We start from the raw sequence: 19549 nt of genomic DNA on the forward strand, positions 1-19549 counted from the left end.
ATTCCTTTAAATTTTCGAAGGGCTGTTGTACACTCTGGTAAGGGGAAAGTCTTATTTCTGACAGGCACACTGATTTTGTCAGTGAAGTATACTATCCATTGCGAATAATAAGCAAACATACCAAGAACTCGTTGGGATTTAACGTCAAGTGCATGAGAGAGTTGACGAATAGGACTCATTCATTCAGGATATGGTTTGATAATTCTTTCAGGGACTCCATATCCGAGAAGGCATATTTGTTTGGCTGCTATAATGCTTCCCTTGCAGTTAAGGTTAACTCCATATTTTTTATTATTTGATAGAAAGGTTTGAGGTTCTAGTCATGCTCACTTTGGGTAGTCACACAAATGGTGACGTTGCCAATGTAAGCCTAGGTGCCACTTAAGTTCTCAGACTTGATTATATGGTCAGTAGTGAGTTGGAAGCATGCTACTCCGTTGGTAACATTAAATGGAATACGGCGGAGCTGAAACAGTTCTCCGCATGCTTCACTGATTGGAACTTGGTGGTAAGCTTTCAATAGGTCTTAGGTGCTAAAGACAGCATGGCGGGAAATTTCTTCGATAACCGTAGATGTCTGTAAAGGTAATGCAGCCGCAGAAAATGATATCGGTTGGTTATGCGAATATGACTAAGCCTGTTCTTGAACCATTTCTAATGACCTAGCCAATTCACGCGCTTCATCGAGAGTGAGTTCATTTTAAGCCAGAAGTCTTTCTCCGATGGTAGCAAATGCCTCCCTAGATGGGGACCCCGGGGCTCATATCACCAGTGATTGAAGACTTGCGGAAATGGCCCAATCGCGCAGTCAGTGGCGCTCGTGCATCAAAGCTATCGCCTTCAGTGCTTAGATACCCTATTTCTGAGCAAACTGAACATTCCTTCGCCTCCAAGGCTTGTTTGTATATTCCCCTTCCCGTTTTCCGGTGATCAAAACTGTAGCAGCTGGAACCAATGTACCTATGACACACGGTTTATAGCTGATAAATTGAATTATGCTGGTTCTGAGTAATCACCAAGGAATTTTTACACACTGCTTCCTTGCAAACATGCTACAGCCAGCAAAAGCCCCTTGAGTTGGAAGGCAACAGCGGTCGAACATATGAATACGTCTGATCTCTTTGGAGGGGTAACTTTTCACAACCGTAAAGCATAATGAGCTAGCGTTAGCTGACTGGTCAGGGCGCGAACCCACTCCTTGGAAGGTCTTTTGTTTGAACTCAAGTTTCCGCATCTTCACTGTTCCTTTTCAGGCTTGAGCAACCTGGCGGTATCTCAGTCCTCATGCTTTTTGGAGTGGCATGGCATCAAAAGAATGTTACAACTGAACGGTTTTTTAAGAAGCATTAACCACTTTTGCAGTCACCTTGTACATGCGGTCCTTTTTCTCCAGTTTTTGGTGCCACTAGTGACGCGAGTTCACAAATATTGCTTCTGCTTTAGTAATGCATTCATTGATCTTGGTAAATCGTGGCTAATGCAGTTGCCCAAACAAGTAAATTATTTGTTTCAGAGAGCCTTGGTAAGCAATCGGTAGTTTTTTGGTAGGATACAGAGGAACTCAAAATCCCGAATCAGTGCTTTGCCTTATGAAGGTGCAAAGCACACACAGGAACATAAGTTACATCCGAAATCACATCTCAACTATACTGGACTGATGATCGACTCGTGAGTTAGACCCATTTGCATGGACCAAGTCTACTGTACCAGGAACCTTGATCCCCTGAAGCGTGCGTACAGTATTGGCGTCGATAGCAGGAGAGGCGGCTTTCAAACTACCACGCAGTAGATTTTAGTAGGTTCGTTTAATTTTTGGCTCAGAAAACTCGACTTCGAAAAGGGTCTATTTCGAATATTCAGTGAACGATTATTCGGTCGAATAGCTCGCTTTGATATTTCCCGGATTACTGTACTACATCTGCCCTGAGGACCATATGAGAATGAAAGCAACAAAGGGTTAACTAAAGTGCGGAAAGCAGCTGCCGAAACGTCAGAGATTATATTATTTGTAAGATTTCCCTGTCGCTGATAGTCTAGCCACTCACAGGTTAGATATATTATTCCAACCTCACACATGGCATGAAGCAATACTATTAAAGCTGTCCAGCAAGCTTTCCGCAAATCATTAATCTTTCACCCTGAGCTTGCTGTCTTCACAAGCTTCGGTTTGGCTCCTAGCGTGGTGGGATGTCATGGCATTCCAGCATCCACTAAATGGTAGTCTGCTGTGTCTTTTGTTCTCCACGAGTACTGGATTTCCAAAATTTGGATCACATCAGAGCCAGCGTAGGTTAGAGGCATTTTTACATGATGACACGGAATATGGAATGTAACACGAGTAGTGTGCCCAACGCTGCCTCATCTTATGTTCGCCGATGCATTTCCGGTCTTTGTACCGTAAGATGAGGCTCGGATAACATGACAGCATATACCGTGAACTATGCATGTTCGATCTAGGTGGACTATTGGATCTCGCTGAGGTGTTGCAGTCCCAGGGTCCCCCTACTTGGTTTGGTCCACATGTTGAAGTGATGTACCGGAATGTGAGCGCTGTTGCATGCCTTATGGAGAGTCAAAAGGCATATGAGGACCGTCTACTACCAGACCGCTCTGGCATGCTATCAGGTTAATGATAATAATTCTGGGTGAACAGTCATCTGGTCACTACAACTATCGGTCACCGGTGGCCATTTATATGCAAGAAAAGACTAATAACCAATCTTTGTATTAACTCTTGAATTCTCTGTTTTCTTTCAGCACCAAAATGTCCGATCATATCACACCACAGTTGAGGGATGATGTTCTTGAAAGGCTGTAAGTTTTACATGTAGAATGTAACGTTTGATAGCGTGTTTTGCCGCCATTCTCTTTACCAATGTTTTTTTGCTTTTAATCCTGTGGGGCGGAGAACGCAATTCAACATATACCGCATGTATTGCATGTAGTTCACAACGATTGCTATGTAAGTTGACTGCGTTGTTGATCATGCGGAGTAGGTTCGCTTAGGTCGCTGAACCTGAACATAGTGTTTACAAACAATAGCCGTGTCTTTATTGTCATATCCAACTGTAATGTTGGTATGGCTATTCATTTTTCAGCCTCATTCCTAATTTCCGTGTTCTAAACCCAGTGCTTCCTATGAGGTCGGTAAATGACCATAATGTGTGAGTATCTTTCTCCACTGGATTCAAGCACTGATTACTGCCATCCAGGCACACCGGAGTGCGGTTATGTGCGTAGGTAATTAAGCCTAGGTACTAAGCTGCACACCAGTTGAGTGGAAGATTGAACAGGGACAAGGATGGGCTTAGCTCAGTGGAATCGGCGCCAAGTCGTTCAACTGTCTCATCATTTCGGCTCTTAATCTCGCGTACCGGAAAAAGAACGAGGATTGAGACATCAGCGAATATACACTCATCTGCAAACTAATTTGGTTCTTTCGAGTGACTCACCTGGAACCCAGCTGAATCTCTCGTTTATGATGTTCTCAGGAGAAACCGGTCGTGGGCTGTCGATGGATTTTCAGCAACCTTATGAGGATTGAGACACTTCCAGTTTGTCCATGTCCGGAATAAAACGGAAAACTATCCCATCGTTGTTGTCTGACGGCCTCATTACGGTTGGCCCGGTGATATTGTTTCTGGTGTTTCAGATAGAGTTCTTTTTTGGGGGGTGGAGAGAGGGAGCACTAAACGCGTGCGTCGTAAAACGTTGGAATATAGTTAGAAGAAACCTCAGGATGATCGTACCTTGTCAGTGGGAGCACTTATCATGCCCATTGATATCGCATATTAGACAGCAACATGTGCATTTTCCGTAACCGTCGCGTTTCGTAAGGTGTTTATGCGCTTCATTTTTACGGTGACAACCACCACGTTCATTCTTCTAACCTTTGGAATGTATGAACTCATATGAGCGTATACTGCCAAGGAATGAATATAGACTGTCATGTGGAAATTGCTGGCATGTTCGCGCGGTGATGTGGGCCATTGTCTGGCCATTTGCTTCACGAGAGCGCTTCACAAAAAACCTTTGTACCATGTTATCATTGTAGCCAGTGTCTACCTACAGGTGGCGCGGTTTGGTACACACTTGCTTCAGTCGATCGTTTATCGTCCCTACGCCTGACTGCACTTTCTAATGGTAAGAAGGACGTGAGACGGTACGGTGTGAAGCACAAAACAGTCACTGTAGAGTATGACTTTTCTCTGAGCAGAAACTGTGAACGAATCTGTTTGCACGTTGACCTGAAGGTAAGTTGCCAACTGCTTACCGACACCAGTGATTGGTAATGCTGTGAAAATCAAGAATGGGTTTGATCCAAATCGTGGATATTCTGGTTGTCGTTCCGTCTCATTCGACAATCTTGATGGCCCAATTTCATCGCCGTCCATATTGTTGTTCTGTCTTACGTTGATATAATCTCAAGTAGTTGGTACGATGAGAGCGCTCGGTGATCCAGATTGAAACACTTGACTGAAGCATGCTTTGAGCCTTCTTAGTCTGCACGAAGGTGCGTTAATTAAAAGTACACGTTGTCTGACGGATGGGTGGCAGGAGATCATCGGTCGGTCGGTCACATAAAGTGCACAACTACGTATTGATCAAAGTCGCCGCGCGCACGCTCAGCTCTGTTGCATTTTGTTGCCTATTCAGTGCACTGTCTTGGCGAGTAGCATGCTTTTTAGCTACACATTTTCCAATTGGTTCTCTTGGATGGGCCCAAATTGTTCGTCTACTTCGTGCTGTACTTCCCTCGTAATTGCACTCAGTCGTTTTGCTTTTTTACAGACGCGCGGTGACTTTGACACGCAACTTTAAAAAAACGCCGGAAGAAATCGAGCGGTTGATTTTGGAAAAGGCCCGCGGGGTGAAGGTACACTTTTCGTTTCATCATTGCAATCACCATTCATCCCGTAGAAAACCTATTTGGACTTGTTGTCCAGGGTTCTGAATCCGAGTGAGTATCCTGCTTGCATTCGTATTAATCGGTGAATTTTTCGTGTGTTACAACTCAATTTGATGCCTCCTTCCTCAGTTGTGCTCTATATGAGTTCCACTATGAAATTTGTCCCTCCTCCTTGTAACATCAAGTGATTTGTTAGCTTTTCTGCATTGGAATCGGCGTGAATTATAGGAGTGGCTCAGGTCAGAAGTTTTTTCCACTGGCAAAGGTTGGCTGGAGATGTTCAACCGATGTTGTCATTGGTAGTGCTTATCTTAGTTATGTTGCGCTGAGTGGAAAACGTAATCCCTTTATGGCTGTGTCCATCCAACAAATAAACGTTGCCCCACAGCCCCATGCTGTCAGGTTTAGAGAAGTTAAACATTTTTGTGTCTGTGGGTAAGCAGTAATTGTTTTCGCTTATGCATTCGAAATCCCCCGTGATTTTCTTAGTTCATAGGTTCTCATTGTTCTGCCATGACGTTGGCGGTTGCACACCGTTCTCACAGTAGCCGTATTTTCGACGTGGACAGATTACCTGACGAGAAACTAGAAATTCCACAAAATGTGACGTTGCTCATTTGACTCCTCCTAGCGCAAGGGGTTGGTCTATTTTCAAAACGTAGCCCTCGGTGATGAAACAAGCTGGAGCAGCTAAAATTCCTTGCTATCTTTTCTATTTCGTTGGGAAACGGTATTCATGTGCAGCTTATTGCTAACAATAAAGCTCACAAAGTTCCCTGAGAGAGCAAACTGGCAAACTTTTGTTAATTGCTGTCTGAATTTAGTTCCTTGGTTTTTATGGCTTCTTATAAAATCCAAAATCCGTACGTAGGTGAAATCGGAACGATGGTTGAAATGGTTGATAGAGTTGTCGATGGTGTCAAGTGCGCCTATTCTGAACTTTTCTTTCTCAGCTGTAGTCGGTGCGGCTGCTGCAGGTTCGCATAATGCGTCTCCTTCGCCAGTAACACAGTCCATCCCCGTAGGGGCTGTGGGTCCTCATGCGCAGGTGACCGGAGTTCAGATGCAACGTTCAGGTGCCGCAACCACCCAGCCCCAACAACCGCGTATCCAACACCCTATACCCGGCGGTATCTCCATCGCTGGTCCAGGTATTATGCAGCAAAGTCCTGCCACAATCCCGCGTCCTCGAATGCACTCAATGGTTGGCCAGCCGAATCAGTCACAACCAACGCAGCAACATCAACAGCAGGCATACCACCCACCTGGGGTTCAGCCCATGCAGCCTACCCAAACACTTTCGGTTGTTGCTCCTGCTAGCCGTGTATGTACACCAGTCTATCCATAAGTTGATTCACTTTTCGTTAACCCTCTTATCACGAACAAAAGAGGTTCTGTACAGTCCAGAGGTCCAGCTAAATAGTGTAGGCTTTTGTGCGAAATTCGCCAGCGTGAGCATGGGTGACTCATTGGTATCTGCACGCTAGACTATCCCCACTCTGTGGAACCTCATCTGCTCAGTCACTGAGGTGTGTCTTTTCTTCTGGCCTTTATTTTTCGCTCGTTATGGTACAATAGCTAACTGCGGGACTTACCCTTAGAATAATCAAGTCAACCCCACATGATGGCCGGAAATGAGTCGTAATGTGGTCGCACTGAGTATACGTTTAACTATGTCACCGGTTTCTGTCAGGTTACACTCAATCTTGGTTATTATCTGTTAGCATTTTAGATATAGTTAAATACAGGATTCTGCCAATCGAGGATGTGGTTTACGAATAATCTGAAGGCGTTGTGCGTACAGGTAAATGGATCAACGGGCCAAGGATGTAGAGCTGTTGTTTGGGAGTTCCCGCTTTTAAGTGATCTCATGGTAGCTACGCAGAATGCAGAATGTATGTATGAAGGTCACCGGGAGAGGTTATTTGAAAGCCGAGTGTTTGGCACACAACACGGTGTTGTTAAGGGATTGGTTGGTGGATACATTCATTCAGTTCACAGGGTGAGTACACGCTAGTCAACAGACACTTTTGAATCTTGTTCCGTGGACACATCAAAGCGGGTCCCAACGGATTTTTGATTTCAACCTACTAACCTGTACAACTCGCTAGGATGTTCACGTACAATTTGTAGCTACTGTTTGCACCAGATGTTGAGTAGATAAATCGTACTTAAGGTTGTACTGAAGTCTGTCATAAATCGCATCCCATAGGTCAGACAAGCAGTGCTAGGTCTGCGACTTGAAGTGAGGCGTAACTTTTCAGTTCTGATGCAACTGGCATGATGTTTGAAATTCCTTTGCAGTATAGCTGCGAATGTGCTCAGTCACATGGTTGGGCCGGTTCGCTTTAAATGGCAAACACAATCTCATGTGCTGCGCGCTCTGTGTGCTCTATACTACAGAAACCAACTAATTCGAGAAATAGCGGTGAATGATAGACCAAAACCATGAACTTTTGTTTCGTTTACCTCGCGCCAAACTGTTACTCAGTGTGTATGATACCAGTCCTATCTATGAGAGATCCACCTGAATTTTTTCAGCTAGCTGCGGCCGCACACAAGCTGAATTGCGTGATAGGGTGGTCGATCAGGGAGAACCCCCTATGGTGAGCATGAATCCCTGAACAACGAGTAAATCAGTGACGGTACAAAGGAGCTCCATCCGAGGGGTATCATAATCAAGTCAAGTGTTGTTAGGTTTCGAGGTTGGGGGACCACCGGTTGTTAGAATCTGTCTACCAGTTAGCTGGATCAGCAGAGGAATTTGATTGCGCAGCCTGATTCTAGCAAATGCGAACGATAGGTGCAGATAAAACAGCAAAATATCGATCACCTCAGCTTACTGGTTTAGTTGCTGCATTCGGTTATTAGAGAGAGAATACCAGTTTTACGCTGATTTACAAAGCAACAGATGACTGGTATCCGTTCTGGCAGTTGCTCTTCGCATCGAATCCGAGCGTTGGTTGTTGACCACAATGCGGAAGACTTTCGATCTTATTGATAGAGTCAAAGACATGAATATTTACTTCCCGGGTATTTCGTCACTTTTCATTGATGTACCTTCATTGGAGTCTGTGCACTATACATGCGATATTATTAAGAGTACCGAAATATCCACCTATTGATAAGTTAAAGGGGCTCATTTTAGGCTGTTCGTCAGGACGTTTCACAGGTAGGTCGATGGAATAGTTGTGGGCTGTCTGCTTGACGTACTGTCTGGAAATATATCTATACCCAAGCATTGGAACACCCTATTATATAGTGACAAAGGAAAATGCGACTCTTACGTTACACCAGATGATGCAACCAAATCCAGAAATTCCAAATTGAATGAAACGAATGTATCCAGTCATGTCAAACTCCAATTTCCGTTGCTATGTACTCTGTCAGGTTTGCACATGCCAGTAGACCTACTTTATCTTCTTCAGGACGATTTCACTTTGAATGGGTCTGTCCACGGGGCATTGCCATAGTATTTTAGGCTTATCTAGCCCACCCACGTTGCAAGCAAACATGTTTACTTTGGGCATGTCTCTGTTTGGCGCTCTTCTGTGGAGAAACCCCGTAGCACGAATTTTGTTTCCTAGTCTTTGTCGACAGAGAGAGGATTACTCGCAGGGGCTATCTGGAATTATTTTTATTTCCAGTTCCTGTGTGATCCCCAAAATGTTGTGGATTTCAAGCCGAAAGAAGCACGAGGGCTGGGATACTGCCAGGTTTCCCAAGCCTAGACAGGGAAGTCGAGAGGCAGAGGTCGGGTTCGAACCACAGACCTTCCGGTCAGTAAATTCGCGCTCTAACCACTTGAGCCATCTCAAGCCAACTTATGGGATCAACGTGAAGTGGACTCAGCTCGGTAGGATTTCTTTTGAAGAGAGCTTATTGGGGGACTATTCTATTTTGCTGTTAGTTTTGCCAACCTCGAATGACGTCACGTCACACAGTTTTTTCAGGGCCAGGCATAGGATCTGCGATGTTAAACTGAATGTCGTATGTTTTGGATCTCTACCGCATTTCTTTGATGAGGTTGTCTTTCCGTTTGGTGAAGACTATTTTCTTCTGTTCTGAATGACACTTTTATCAATGTCTTTAATCGAATTCCTGTCCCTCCCACTTGTATGCTACCCTTCAGACCGTTCCCGTGCATACTGATGGTTCTCAGGGTGCTATTCATCGCGTTATGACAGTCGTACGTTTTGCAACCAATCAGCAACACGTTAATATGTTCTCACTTGGTTACCGCAGTGGCCAATGTTCTTCACTTGCCCACTACTTTCGGCTCACATCTTCAGTTCACGATTTTTCTTGGCTGTTTTCCGCCATTCTAACCGACCCATTGTAACCAACTCTGCGCACGATCTTACCACGTAACCGGTGACATACAGTTTTCCTCCTCATGTAAATTTATAAATAATAGCCGAAGAAGAAACGCAGTGTGGTCCATCGTTATCTTTGGGCTCTCGTTGACCCAGCTTTTTCGAGTGTAGGCAAAACCAACTGCCCAGTAGTTCTCACTTGTTCCTTTTCATTGTCTTTGTGACAGACCCATAGTTCATTTTTCTCTTTCTGTCAAGTGTTTAGAACTGAGGTCAACCAAGCCACTCGGCAACCACGTATAATCTCTTTAGTGAGTGTAAATAATGTTAGTGCTTGATTGGCACCTGAACGGAAGCTCGAATTAATTGGATAGCTTTTCACATGTATCTTGGAAGTTGTGTTGTTTTCGATTGTAGTGTGGCAGATGAGATCGATTCGCGAATCTACAAGGATCGGATCGTGTTTGCTAATTTGAGCGACCTATGGTGTCAAAGCGGTATGTCCCTTAATCCCAAGGGACGTATGTGTCAGGCTATGGTAGGGGCTATTTTGTTGTATGACTGTGAAAATTGATCTGTTCGAGCAACGGAACTGAGACATCTTTAGGTATTAGGCAATCCTTATTTCAGGATCATAGCTCTTGTGGCTTGGTGTCGGAGAATCCGTAATGAGGTAATCAGAAAACGAGTTTTCGGTTATGCAACAGGGACTTCCATTGAAGCAGGTGTCCAGCACTAGAAGCTACGTTGATTAGGCCATGATAGCGCATGCCGAACCATCGTTTACCCAATTCAAATTGGTGGAAGCAGAGGGGTGGCCAACTCTTGACCTGCTAGAGCGAGGTTATGAAACTTTTGGGTACTGTCGGAGCTGCTCGGCTTCCAGGATGGGGACGGCGTGATTTCCACTGCGCATAGTTGCAAACCCTGCAAAATATGGCTTTCAATCGATGTCAATAACGTTCTTGTTGTAAGTTTCTTTCGAGATTGTCCTAATAAGTGCCTGGAGGTGTAGGCCCCTTGAAATATTGTAGTAAGCTAGCACTAAATCCCTTCCCCGTCCACCTTTACTCTTTTTTTTACAATAAGGCTTTCAAATAAATAATGGTTGTACGTCAGCGAAGCATCCTTGTTGAGCACTGATGTCATGCGGTCGATGATGATGCATATGTGTAACTTTCTCACGGGGTTTTCCCATCTATTGGTCCTATGTAGCCGTTACCCTGACGCGCCACAGACTAATTTTATGCTCTCAAATTAGAACACAGCGGCTGACGTGAAGCACGCATAACTTATTGATGTTGCCTAACATATTTGGAATTATTCTGGTTTGACTCTTTTAGTGATAAAATTATGGTTCTCTGAGTAATTTTCGATCATGAAGTTCAGGTCAAACCGTTGTAAGCAGATGTTTTTAGAAACTCCCAACTATCTGATTGCCAGCCTGTCATTCATTGTTATTGATTAATGTCCATGGATTTTCTGACGTATAACCACATTTATTCCGTGAGATTTCATCTTGTGCTCAGTCGGATAAACAAAGCATCCTGGACTTCTTCATTCGGTCTGCTTAGCGACAAAAGCTACCATGCTGTGCGCATTACTTACCGTCAATTATCGGCGTGCTTCCGTTTGCGTATTACGACCACGTGTTACAGAGTAACGTTTCTTCGTTTATGTTATATGTAGGACGTGTGTTTTTCTCCTGCTTCCGTAACCGATGGCTAGTATATCGCTCAATTTCCGGCCTTGCTCGAAACCACGGTATGAATGTTAGGTCTGGTGCAACTAGACAAACGCTACCGGTCGCAATGAGGAATCTTGGTGCTTGTAGTCAATATGAGGAAAGAAACGCAATTTAGATGATAGATATCTAGGTGTGGACAACCTAAAGAGGGAGAGGCTATGGAAAAAGAGTTGATGCATAGCAGCATCCAATGGAAGGCGACTGACATTATAGAGAAGCATGCAGCGTACTCCGTTGTGAGAAAAAAACAGTCGATGTACAATGCTTCCCTGGTACGTAGGTCACCGATGAAAACACTGTCCTTAAGGAGTTCATTCATGATGGTATACTTTTTTATGAGCGATAAGATAACGGAACCGGAAAACCTTTTGTTACCTTTTCACTTGCTGAAAAATAGAAGCTGAACATTCATGTTTTATAGTTTTTCTAGAATTTCCAAATCGTATTTCAGTGGAACTTCACCAAACGAACAGATTTGTTCCCCTACATCAATATGCATGCTACTTTCGTTGGTCCACAGTCCACTGAAGTGAACCGTTGACGGAAGAGCAGACCTTTCTGAAGTAGAATGAATGGTAATTTAAACGACGTCAATGGATCAAGTTCTTTAGTTGTAGAGAAACTGTTGTAATAAAATAGCCGTAAAATTGAGCTGGGATTTCGGGTGTAAGCCTCTCTGATTTAGTTGTACAGCAATGTGCAGCGTGATGCCCTCGAGTACTGAAAGTCATAGGGGATATCAAAAGAAATTTTCAGTAGCTGCCGAAAATGTACGCCTGCAGCATTGCCCGGAAGACATTGTCAGTCTTGTGCAAACAGATACTGCTTCTTTCCCGCTGGACTTGAATTTTCCATCCGTAGAAATAAGGTTGAAGTTTGGAAGGTTGGAATATTCATAATTTGCTTGTTGTTGTGTCGCGACAGTTTCGGAGAAAGACCGGAAACACTGGTCTCAGGGTGAAGTAGAAAATTATCACGTCCGTAATCGATGAATCTGAATAATACCCGAACAAAAATGTCTGGACGAAAAGCTCCAGTGCCGTCTGGAACTTTGGAGGAATATGCTTGTAATGATCTGCGTACGGATAACTGTATTTAATACTCTGGTCCGCATCTGACACACATTAGGCTACTGTTTTCCAAGACCTAAATGCATTTCCGATTTACAACCATTCGAGCGAAATGTAGAAAGTTTCCTCGAGCGGGGCGTAGTGGCTATAACAGTGCAACTGGTATATATACACAGGGTTTCCAGAAACAATCTTTTCTATTAAAATTTACCACTGAATTGATTAAGTTGCCTCATTATAAATTCAACAAGAGTCTTGAAGGTCACAGTTATTACTCCGTCCCTATCATTCTAATGGTATTCGTAAAACACATGCATCACGCCAAACCACACACTTTTAAGCGAAATGTATCAATGCGAGTCTAGCATACGGTTAGAATAATGTCTCCAACCAGGGTTATCAAGTCCCATTCCTTCATGCCTCATTGTGATTTGTTAGCCAATATCATCTAGTGACTGAACTACAGGCAGTTATCTTGCAAGACTAGAATATAGTCATCTGCAGTATGGAACATTGAAGTCGCATTCACTTATCGTCCGACCGACCCTACGAGCTGAGCTCGACTATACAAAGCTTCCGACTAGCTTTGTTGTAAAGCTAAGTGTTTGGGTGTCCAACCTCAATCATTGTTTATCCCGGAACTTCAATCCTCAAGTTGTCTCGCAGTAGCAACAATATGCAATGCCTTAAGGTTCACAGGCACAAGTTGGCAGTGGAGCGTGTCCGGGTTTCAGTCAGTACCATTGCCCAGAGCTTCCAAGTTCACAGCAAAATCTCGCCACATTCTTATTATTTTGATACCTTGCTATACTGTGACCTGAAGTGGACAAGAGCGTTCAACCGATGCAGCCACAAACTGTGCAGTAACTTGGGTAACAACAGATGTTAGACTCATTCTAGTATGCCTCAATGGTGTAATATCACAGTCGTGGAAGTATAGGGTGCGAAGTAAGTAGATGAACATTATCTCTTGATGTATACGATTGGCTGATGGCTTATGTGCATCAGTTGAGGAACAGTACAGTATAATTCCTAAGCTAGCCACTCAATTTACTGACTAAACCATTCGTCCCAGTCAATGATATTTGGAAGCTCCGAATGATTCTGACTCGTGATAGGTTTACGCATCGAAAGAACCTAGTGATCTAGCGAAATACACTCGTTTGAAAACAAATTTGGTAATCTAGTAATGCGCATGTATTCAATATGCTACCTGTAAAGTGTTATCCCCCAGCAGCTATACGGATTTCGAATCCGCCGGTCCCTACTATCTTGGTGGATACCGGTCTCACGAGGCTCATCTCATGTACTGCTGATATCATTACCAAATTTGCGTAACATATGAAGCGGTGCACACTCTTAAGTCATTCTAAGGATGATAACCAGCTCGTTAACCCTGTATTTAGTTGCCATACTGTTTCCTAGTTATCTCTATCTTCAATGCACCATCATTTCCCACTTCTTTGTTATTGTGTGCGGAAATATGCCTCATCTCACATTTCAGACTTTACAGGCTGTTTCCTCGGCCCCAAACCTCGGCGCACAGGGTATGTCTATCTCTTCACAAGGGCAGCAGCCACTTGTTGTTTATCAGCAAGCGAATGCATCTGGTGGAGTGATCGGAGACAAATCGGTGCTCATACGACCAATATCTAGTCAGTAAGTATCGAGTTCATTTACCCCACTACTGTTTCCTTGTACTTCATACTGCGCTGGCGTTATTTCAGGGTCTTAGAGTGTCAAGAGACTTTGACGAACACGTTGAGTTTTGCCTGCTAGGGCCGGGAGATACTCGTTCTTATTTTCTGTGTGATCAACTTCCACGTCCATGGTACATATATACTACTTCGTTATCAAGACTGTCGCCGTTTGGGGACTGTTTTCAGACAAAGCCATTTTTCTTTGGTCCGTTGGAGCTTCTGCTGTACCTTCGCATCTGAAGCGATTCATCTCAAGTCGTTCCTCGAGCAACTCGTTGAAGCGTGTTTCGGTCCGACACGCTCTCAGAAGAGACTAAAATCATTTTCTCCGTTTATTCGGTGCACAGCTGTGTGCCCGCGTTTTATTTATGGTTGCACATCTTCACGCTCGATGGATGCCTCCCCAACAATTCAAGACTACACTTGTTCTGTGTGATTTTGCGGATTGGTTTGTGTGCGTACACCTCATATAAGGTAAAAAAAAAATGAAACAGGGACGAACCCAACCATTGGTTGCGCTCGGTTTCCTGTCCCTCCCAAGCTTATTCAGATTTAATTGGTTCTTGACATCGGTAGAATAAGCTTTTCCACACTTTGATGTTTATTTGATTCTTTGATACAGCGTGCCAAGGCCACTCACGTTAGTTTACATATTTAACAGACTTTCGCTTCTTTGCTCTGCTTTCCCATTGTCGATCAATCTGAAACAGTCTAGCTGATTTATGCGCAATATTTTTTCACTCACTGGAGGAACTGTGACTAATCGCTTTTAGAGATTTAGAGCATAGTAGGCTGAATTATACTCGAAGAGAGAAAAAGGCCTAGTATAAAGTGGCATCAAATCTTGTCTTTACGACTTGAGTTGTCTCCATTGATTCCTTCCAGCGAGTAGACTCATTGGTCAACCTTTTTGCGGTGGTCCATTCATCGACACCTAAAGGACACGTTTCATTTTTCCAGGGTTACGCTTATTATGGACCTCTGAGCCGATTCATATGGTCTGCAAACTTATCAATACTATAGGTCCATAGGCATGACTAGAAAATAATTTCAACTGGCGATTATGAATTCTTATCTTGTCATCCTAGTCCTCGGTCGCTGCTTCTCTTCAACCTGTTCCCATGAGCTGTCACTCCACGGCCTATAATATCCTTTTTACATTATAAGCACTATGTGTACCGCATTATCGAGAATTCGTCCATTGTTTTCTACTACTCCCTTGGCCCTGCCTTGCGAAGGTCCCACCATTGCTGACTCTTTTCCTAGCTCTTTCTGTATCCATCTGAGTTTCTGGTTGACCTACTCACCGATTCTTATATGTAGAGGTTTCATGGCCAAATTGCTCGTGTTCGTGATGGGCACGAAGAACCAGCCTTGGCATAAGGTGGTACTTGGTAACTGGGGAGACTGACAAGTATTGTCTGTGTTTTGGAATTCAAATCCTTGCTGCTAGTGATACAACCTCCGATGAGTCGGATGGTTGAACAGCAGTCAACCTTAGTTGGGGTACCTCCATGCCAAGTTTTCTACCAAATAACAGAAACGAAGCGTGAGCAAACGTAAACCGGTGTTTTTCATAGAGAATTGTTAATTACAGCTAATATTCAGTCAATAAACGGTGTCTTTTCCAGTGGATCCATCCTTGTTGGTCGTTTGTATACTTTGAATTACTTTCGGTTTGCATCAAGGATTTCCACTATGATATTTTTTAACTGAATGTGTTGCCTCATATTCCAGTTGATGTGACATTCGTGATGTCACAGTATATTTTCATGGGGAAACCACTGCCACTAACCTTATAAGTAGTTTCATTCATGAAAGCTATCGCCCTTTGCTGCACTGGTCAATGGATACCTACTGTTTGTGACAGTAATACTTATTCGTTTCTCTAAGTAGAAGTGAAGAGGAACGTATAAGGCCTCAGGGGTGGTGGAGTTGGTCGCTAATTTAAAACCTCCTGTCTGCACACTCACGTAGTCAGTGTTTTGCTTGAACGGATTGCCTTCGGTGTTCTGTTCTGACCTCTTTTCAACCAGAAAAGCGGAATACCTAATCCCCTAAAAAATACAACTTTACGTTCACCCTCCGTCTTCGTTGTATGTACCAGTAGAAACTAGAACCACTAACGCAACTATGGTAGTTAGACATCTGAAACTGCTTACTTTTCTGAACTTTCCAGGTTAACAGAGATCGCTTACTCTGCGACTTGCCACTGCGCGTAATTGTGCTGCTCCAGTTGACCAGTTCAGTGGATGGCATGTATCTATTGAGTGGCTTTTGTTCTGCCTTTTTGTTAAAACTGAAGTTATTTTTATCCTGCTTCCCAAAGTTCATCGCGTTCCCGTGTATTCTGTTTCAGTGTGCAGCAAATTCCAATTACCGGAGCTCAGGTGGTGCACCATCCAGGGGATCATTTTAGTAGGTTTCCTTAACTTCTTTGTCACGGACGTGGACTTTACATCACCCTTTATCTGTGACTCGTTACACAACATTTTCAGAGTAATCCGGTTATCTTGTTCAGATGTAGACGTGTGCATAGTGTAGTGCGAATCGTCGGTTATGAAAAGCTGGTTAGACACTACTACTGCTTTTCCCCATGCTCAGTAAACGCCTCTTTCCAGCAATCTTTCCAGTCTTAAAACACATTCCAAACTCGTGTAAACGGTCAGATGCTCAGTAATCAAATCATCAAAAAACGTCAAGTTGGATTATGTCTGAGCAAGCAAAACTTAATGGAAATAGTGATCAGTAGAGGGCCCAAGGAGTGTTTTGAGACTGCCTGTAGAACTAAGTGTGGGCAGACAAATATTTCAGAAGTGTCACATTGTTGCAAAACTAACAGATGTCCCAATGACCCTGTTAATTGCATTGTCTCTGCACCGTATTTGTGAGACTAGATTACTGAATTGAACTACCGAATCCTGTTGGCTTAACTTGTGTTCCTTGATGTTTGGAAAGCTTTCGATATTGGATTTTAGAGGTCATTAGTAATTCTGGATGATTACTTATAAAGTACATGATCGGATAAGTGCGCTTGGTCTCCCGGTCCAAGGATTTGTGTATCGGAATCCAGAAAATCTGTAGATGTTGAATAGGCCACAAAAGTAGGTCGAGTAGCTTTCTCCGTATTTGCATTCGTTCTGCAAGTGCAGAGAAAGCGAACATGTGATCCCCCTGTTACGCAACCGTTACTCTCCGGATCGCACGTTTACCTTGTACTCACGGTCAACTTTCGGGCCACGACCAAGGGAGGACCGTTGACATAGCCGGCAGACAGGATAACTGTTCGCCAGCTGTTTGGGCGCGTCAGCTATTTACACCAGTGCCAGTGTGTGAGTGAATACCTCACGATTATTGGTAAACACAACTGTACTGTGAACAGCAGTGCAACGTAGGTTACAACCTTTTCCCTGCCTGTGTTCCCTAGCACTCATTACGAATAAAGATATTGTAGCTGTCGTAGCTATCATATCCCGGTAAAATAACGGATTTTTACTGGTCGAAATGGATTCGGTGCACTGTTCCGGTTAATCCATTATTGAGGTGGCGTCTCAATCAAAAACGGTTTGAAAGTGGTTTTTAAAAATACAGTTTTATACGCGATAGTATAACGTAATCAAGGATAGTCTTGCAGTAAGATTATACCGGAAATTGGATACAGCATCTTAAGGATCATGCTCCTACAAATTCTTACGTGACAGAGCGCGCACCCTATTCAAAGCGGCCAAGGTCCTTTTTTAATGGTGAACGTGTGGGTGAGTTCTTGCTAGAAATAACACTGAAACAGTCAGAAGCGTACATCAAGAACTGCCGAAAGTTTCTGCTTTTTCCTTCATCAAAAATCATTCTTTGGAATCACCAAGTGTATACAGCGAGCTAACTTTGATCCACCTTACTTATTATATGGTTTTATTTCAACCAAACAGTGAGAACCACAGTAATTCGTTCTCCTTGAGTGTGCGAGCTGTCCTCTTGTGCGGGAAATTCTCCAATCCAGATTCATTTTTTGTCGTGAATAGGTCCAAAACATACACCATGGTGCTCAAGGTTGTTTACTCCATTAGTCAATCATTTTCTATATAATTTTAACTCGTGGACTTCGCTTAAATTTCATAACGTTGAAATTTGTGCACGTATCTCCGATTCGTAGGCTTTTTGCTCTCGTGGCGGCTGAACTGTGAAACCAAACAAACCTGACGTAGACGTCACGCACTTGTGAACAGTGTTTGAACCATCTGTTATGTTTTCCCTGTGCTGGCGTGCATGACAGGTGGACAACCGTAACCGATGCCCTTAACACATTGATCAAGTACCTCCTGACTCAGAACGTCAAGTGCTTTTCTTATCATGTTACCAGTGGTCCACCCTATCTAACACAATTGCACTGCATCTATCCGTCTGAAAATCTAGCCAATGGTGTTCCAAGTGTTCTTCATACGTTTTTTCTTATTCGTTTGTTATCTGTTGGATAAATCTCTTGTTGGTCCATCTATTCCACCTCTAACCAACCCCTTCCCCAACCAAATATCGCCTTTTAGTCCGATTCTATTCTCGCCGTGCTCCTGGTATGTTTCTTCGTTTTCCATCGTCAAAATCGTTTCGCACACAGCTTCCGTATTCCACCAGCAGTTTTCCGGTGGCTTTGCGTTTTGGACTCGATAACTGAACTCCCGTGTGCTTTTCCACAGCACTCTTCTTCCAGATTGAAATGATGATCCAGTGCTGTTTGTTGATTCATTTTCCAATTTTTTCGGTCGTCCATCCCTTTTTCCATGTGTTCTTGTGATTCTCTGCATGTTTCTACGCACCACCAAACCTCCTAACCTTAATCATTGCGCACTTTCTTACGTGATCGCTGTTGGTGATTGAGTATTTGTGCCTAAATCTTTCTTACGTGATTGACCCAGGTTGTGTTTAGCACATCCAAGAACCTGTTCAGATTGCACATTGATCCAACTTCCCGGTAATAGATATTCTCTTGCTGTAATGATGTGATACTGAAAACTCTCCAAGCCCCGAAACCCAATCCTCCAACTATCAAGAGAGCCTTGTCGAACTGAAATGTGCAAGCGACACTGTCCTTATCCTGGAAAAAAAGAAGAAAGCTCAAGCATTCTTGGAAATGTTAGAATGATTCCATTTTTTAAAGTCTACTCCGCACTCACAAGGTGTGAATTTATTCTGCATGGTTCACATGCAGGACATGTTTCCTAATCCTCCCTGTGGTTGTAGCTGCCGCAGTTTCGTTCACGGATGATTTGGCGGGAGGGGGTAGGTAGCTGCGCATTGCAGGCGGTAGATAATAAATTGGTGCAAAAATCCAGCACTGTCAGTGGGGGGTTGGGAAAGGAGTTATGCATTGAAAGCGATAGCTTGGATGCACGAGCGCCATTGAGGGTATACTGGTTTCCCGATCACCTTGTTACTTTTTTGCTGATGATAGCCCAACAACATCGGCTTCGTTTGCAAATGAGTGTATCCCGCCAATAGCATAATTGTCTCTTCCCCTGTATGTTTGACTGGTGGCGTCAAAAGGTGTGTGTGCGAATATATATCAACGGCTGTGCTGTTGATTCCTGTTCGGGTTCCGTAAGCGAGTGTTTGCCGGTGCAGACACCTTTAATGCTTGCGGTTTATCAGCACTAAGCCCATCCCCGTACATTCTTTAAGTACGTGGTTTTATTTTACTAATCATCATTCAGCTGTAACACCCTTTCGGTTCCCAACTGCCCGAAGGAAGCACGACGGCTGGGATACTACCAGGTTGCCCAAGTCTAGGCAGAAGTCCAGATGCAAAGGTCGGGTTC

At 43.7% G+C, this 19549-nt stretch overlaps 1 protein-coding gene across 1 annotated transcript in view; it reads left to right on the forward strand.

Annotated features, from left to right (window-relative positions):
- Nucleotides 1–2764: 2764 nt before the first annotated feature.
- Nucleotides 2765–19549, forward strand: part of T265_08862 (hypothetical protein) — a gene marked incomplete at both ends in the record, with an annotated part of 31029 nt that continues 14244 nt past the window's right edge. Inside the window, 6 exons of the mRNA XM_009174779.1 lie at nucleotides 2765–2814; nucleotides 4792–4876; nucleotides 4921–4960; nucleotides 5863–6233; nucleotides 13556–13701; nucleotides 18943–19013. Coding sequence (XP_009173043.1) covers nucleotides 2765–2814; nucleotides 4792–4876; nucleotides 4921–4960; nucleotides 5863–6233; nucleotides 13556–13701; nucleotides 18943–19013 — 763 coding nt within the window. The remainder of the gene's footprint in view (nucleotides 2815–4791; nucleotides 4877–4920; nucleotides 4961–5862; nucleotides 6234–13555; nucleotides 13702–18942; nucleotides 19014–19549) is intronic.

This window comes from Opisthorchis viverrini (genome assembly GCF_000715545.1).
Source record: "Opisthorchis viverrini unplaced genomic scaffold opera_v5_242, whole genome shotgun sequence".
In the NCBI taxonomy this organism is placed as follows: domain Eukaryota; kingdom Metazoa; phylum Platyhelminthes; class Trematoda; order Opisthorchiida; family Opisthorchiidae; genus Opisthorchis; species Opisthorchis viverrini.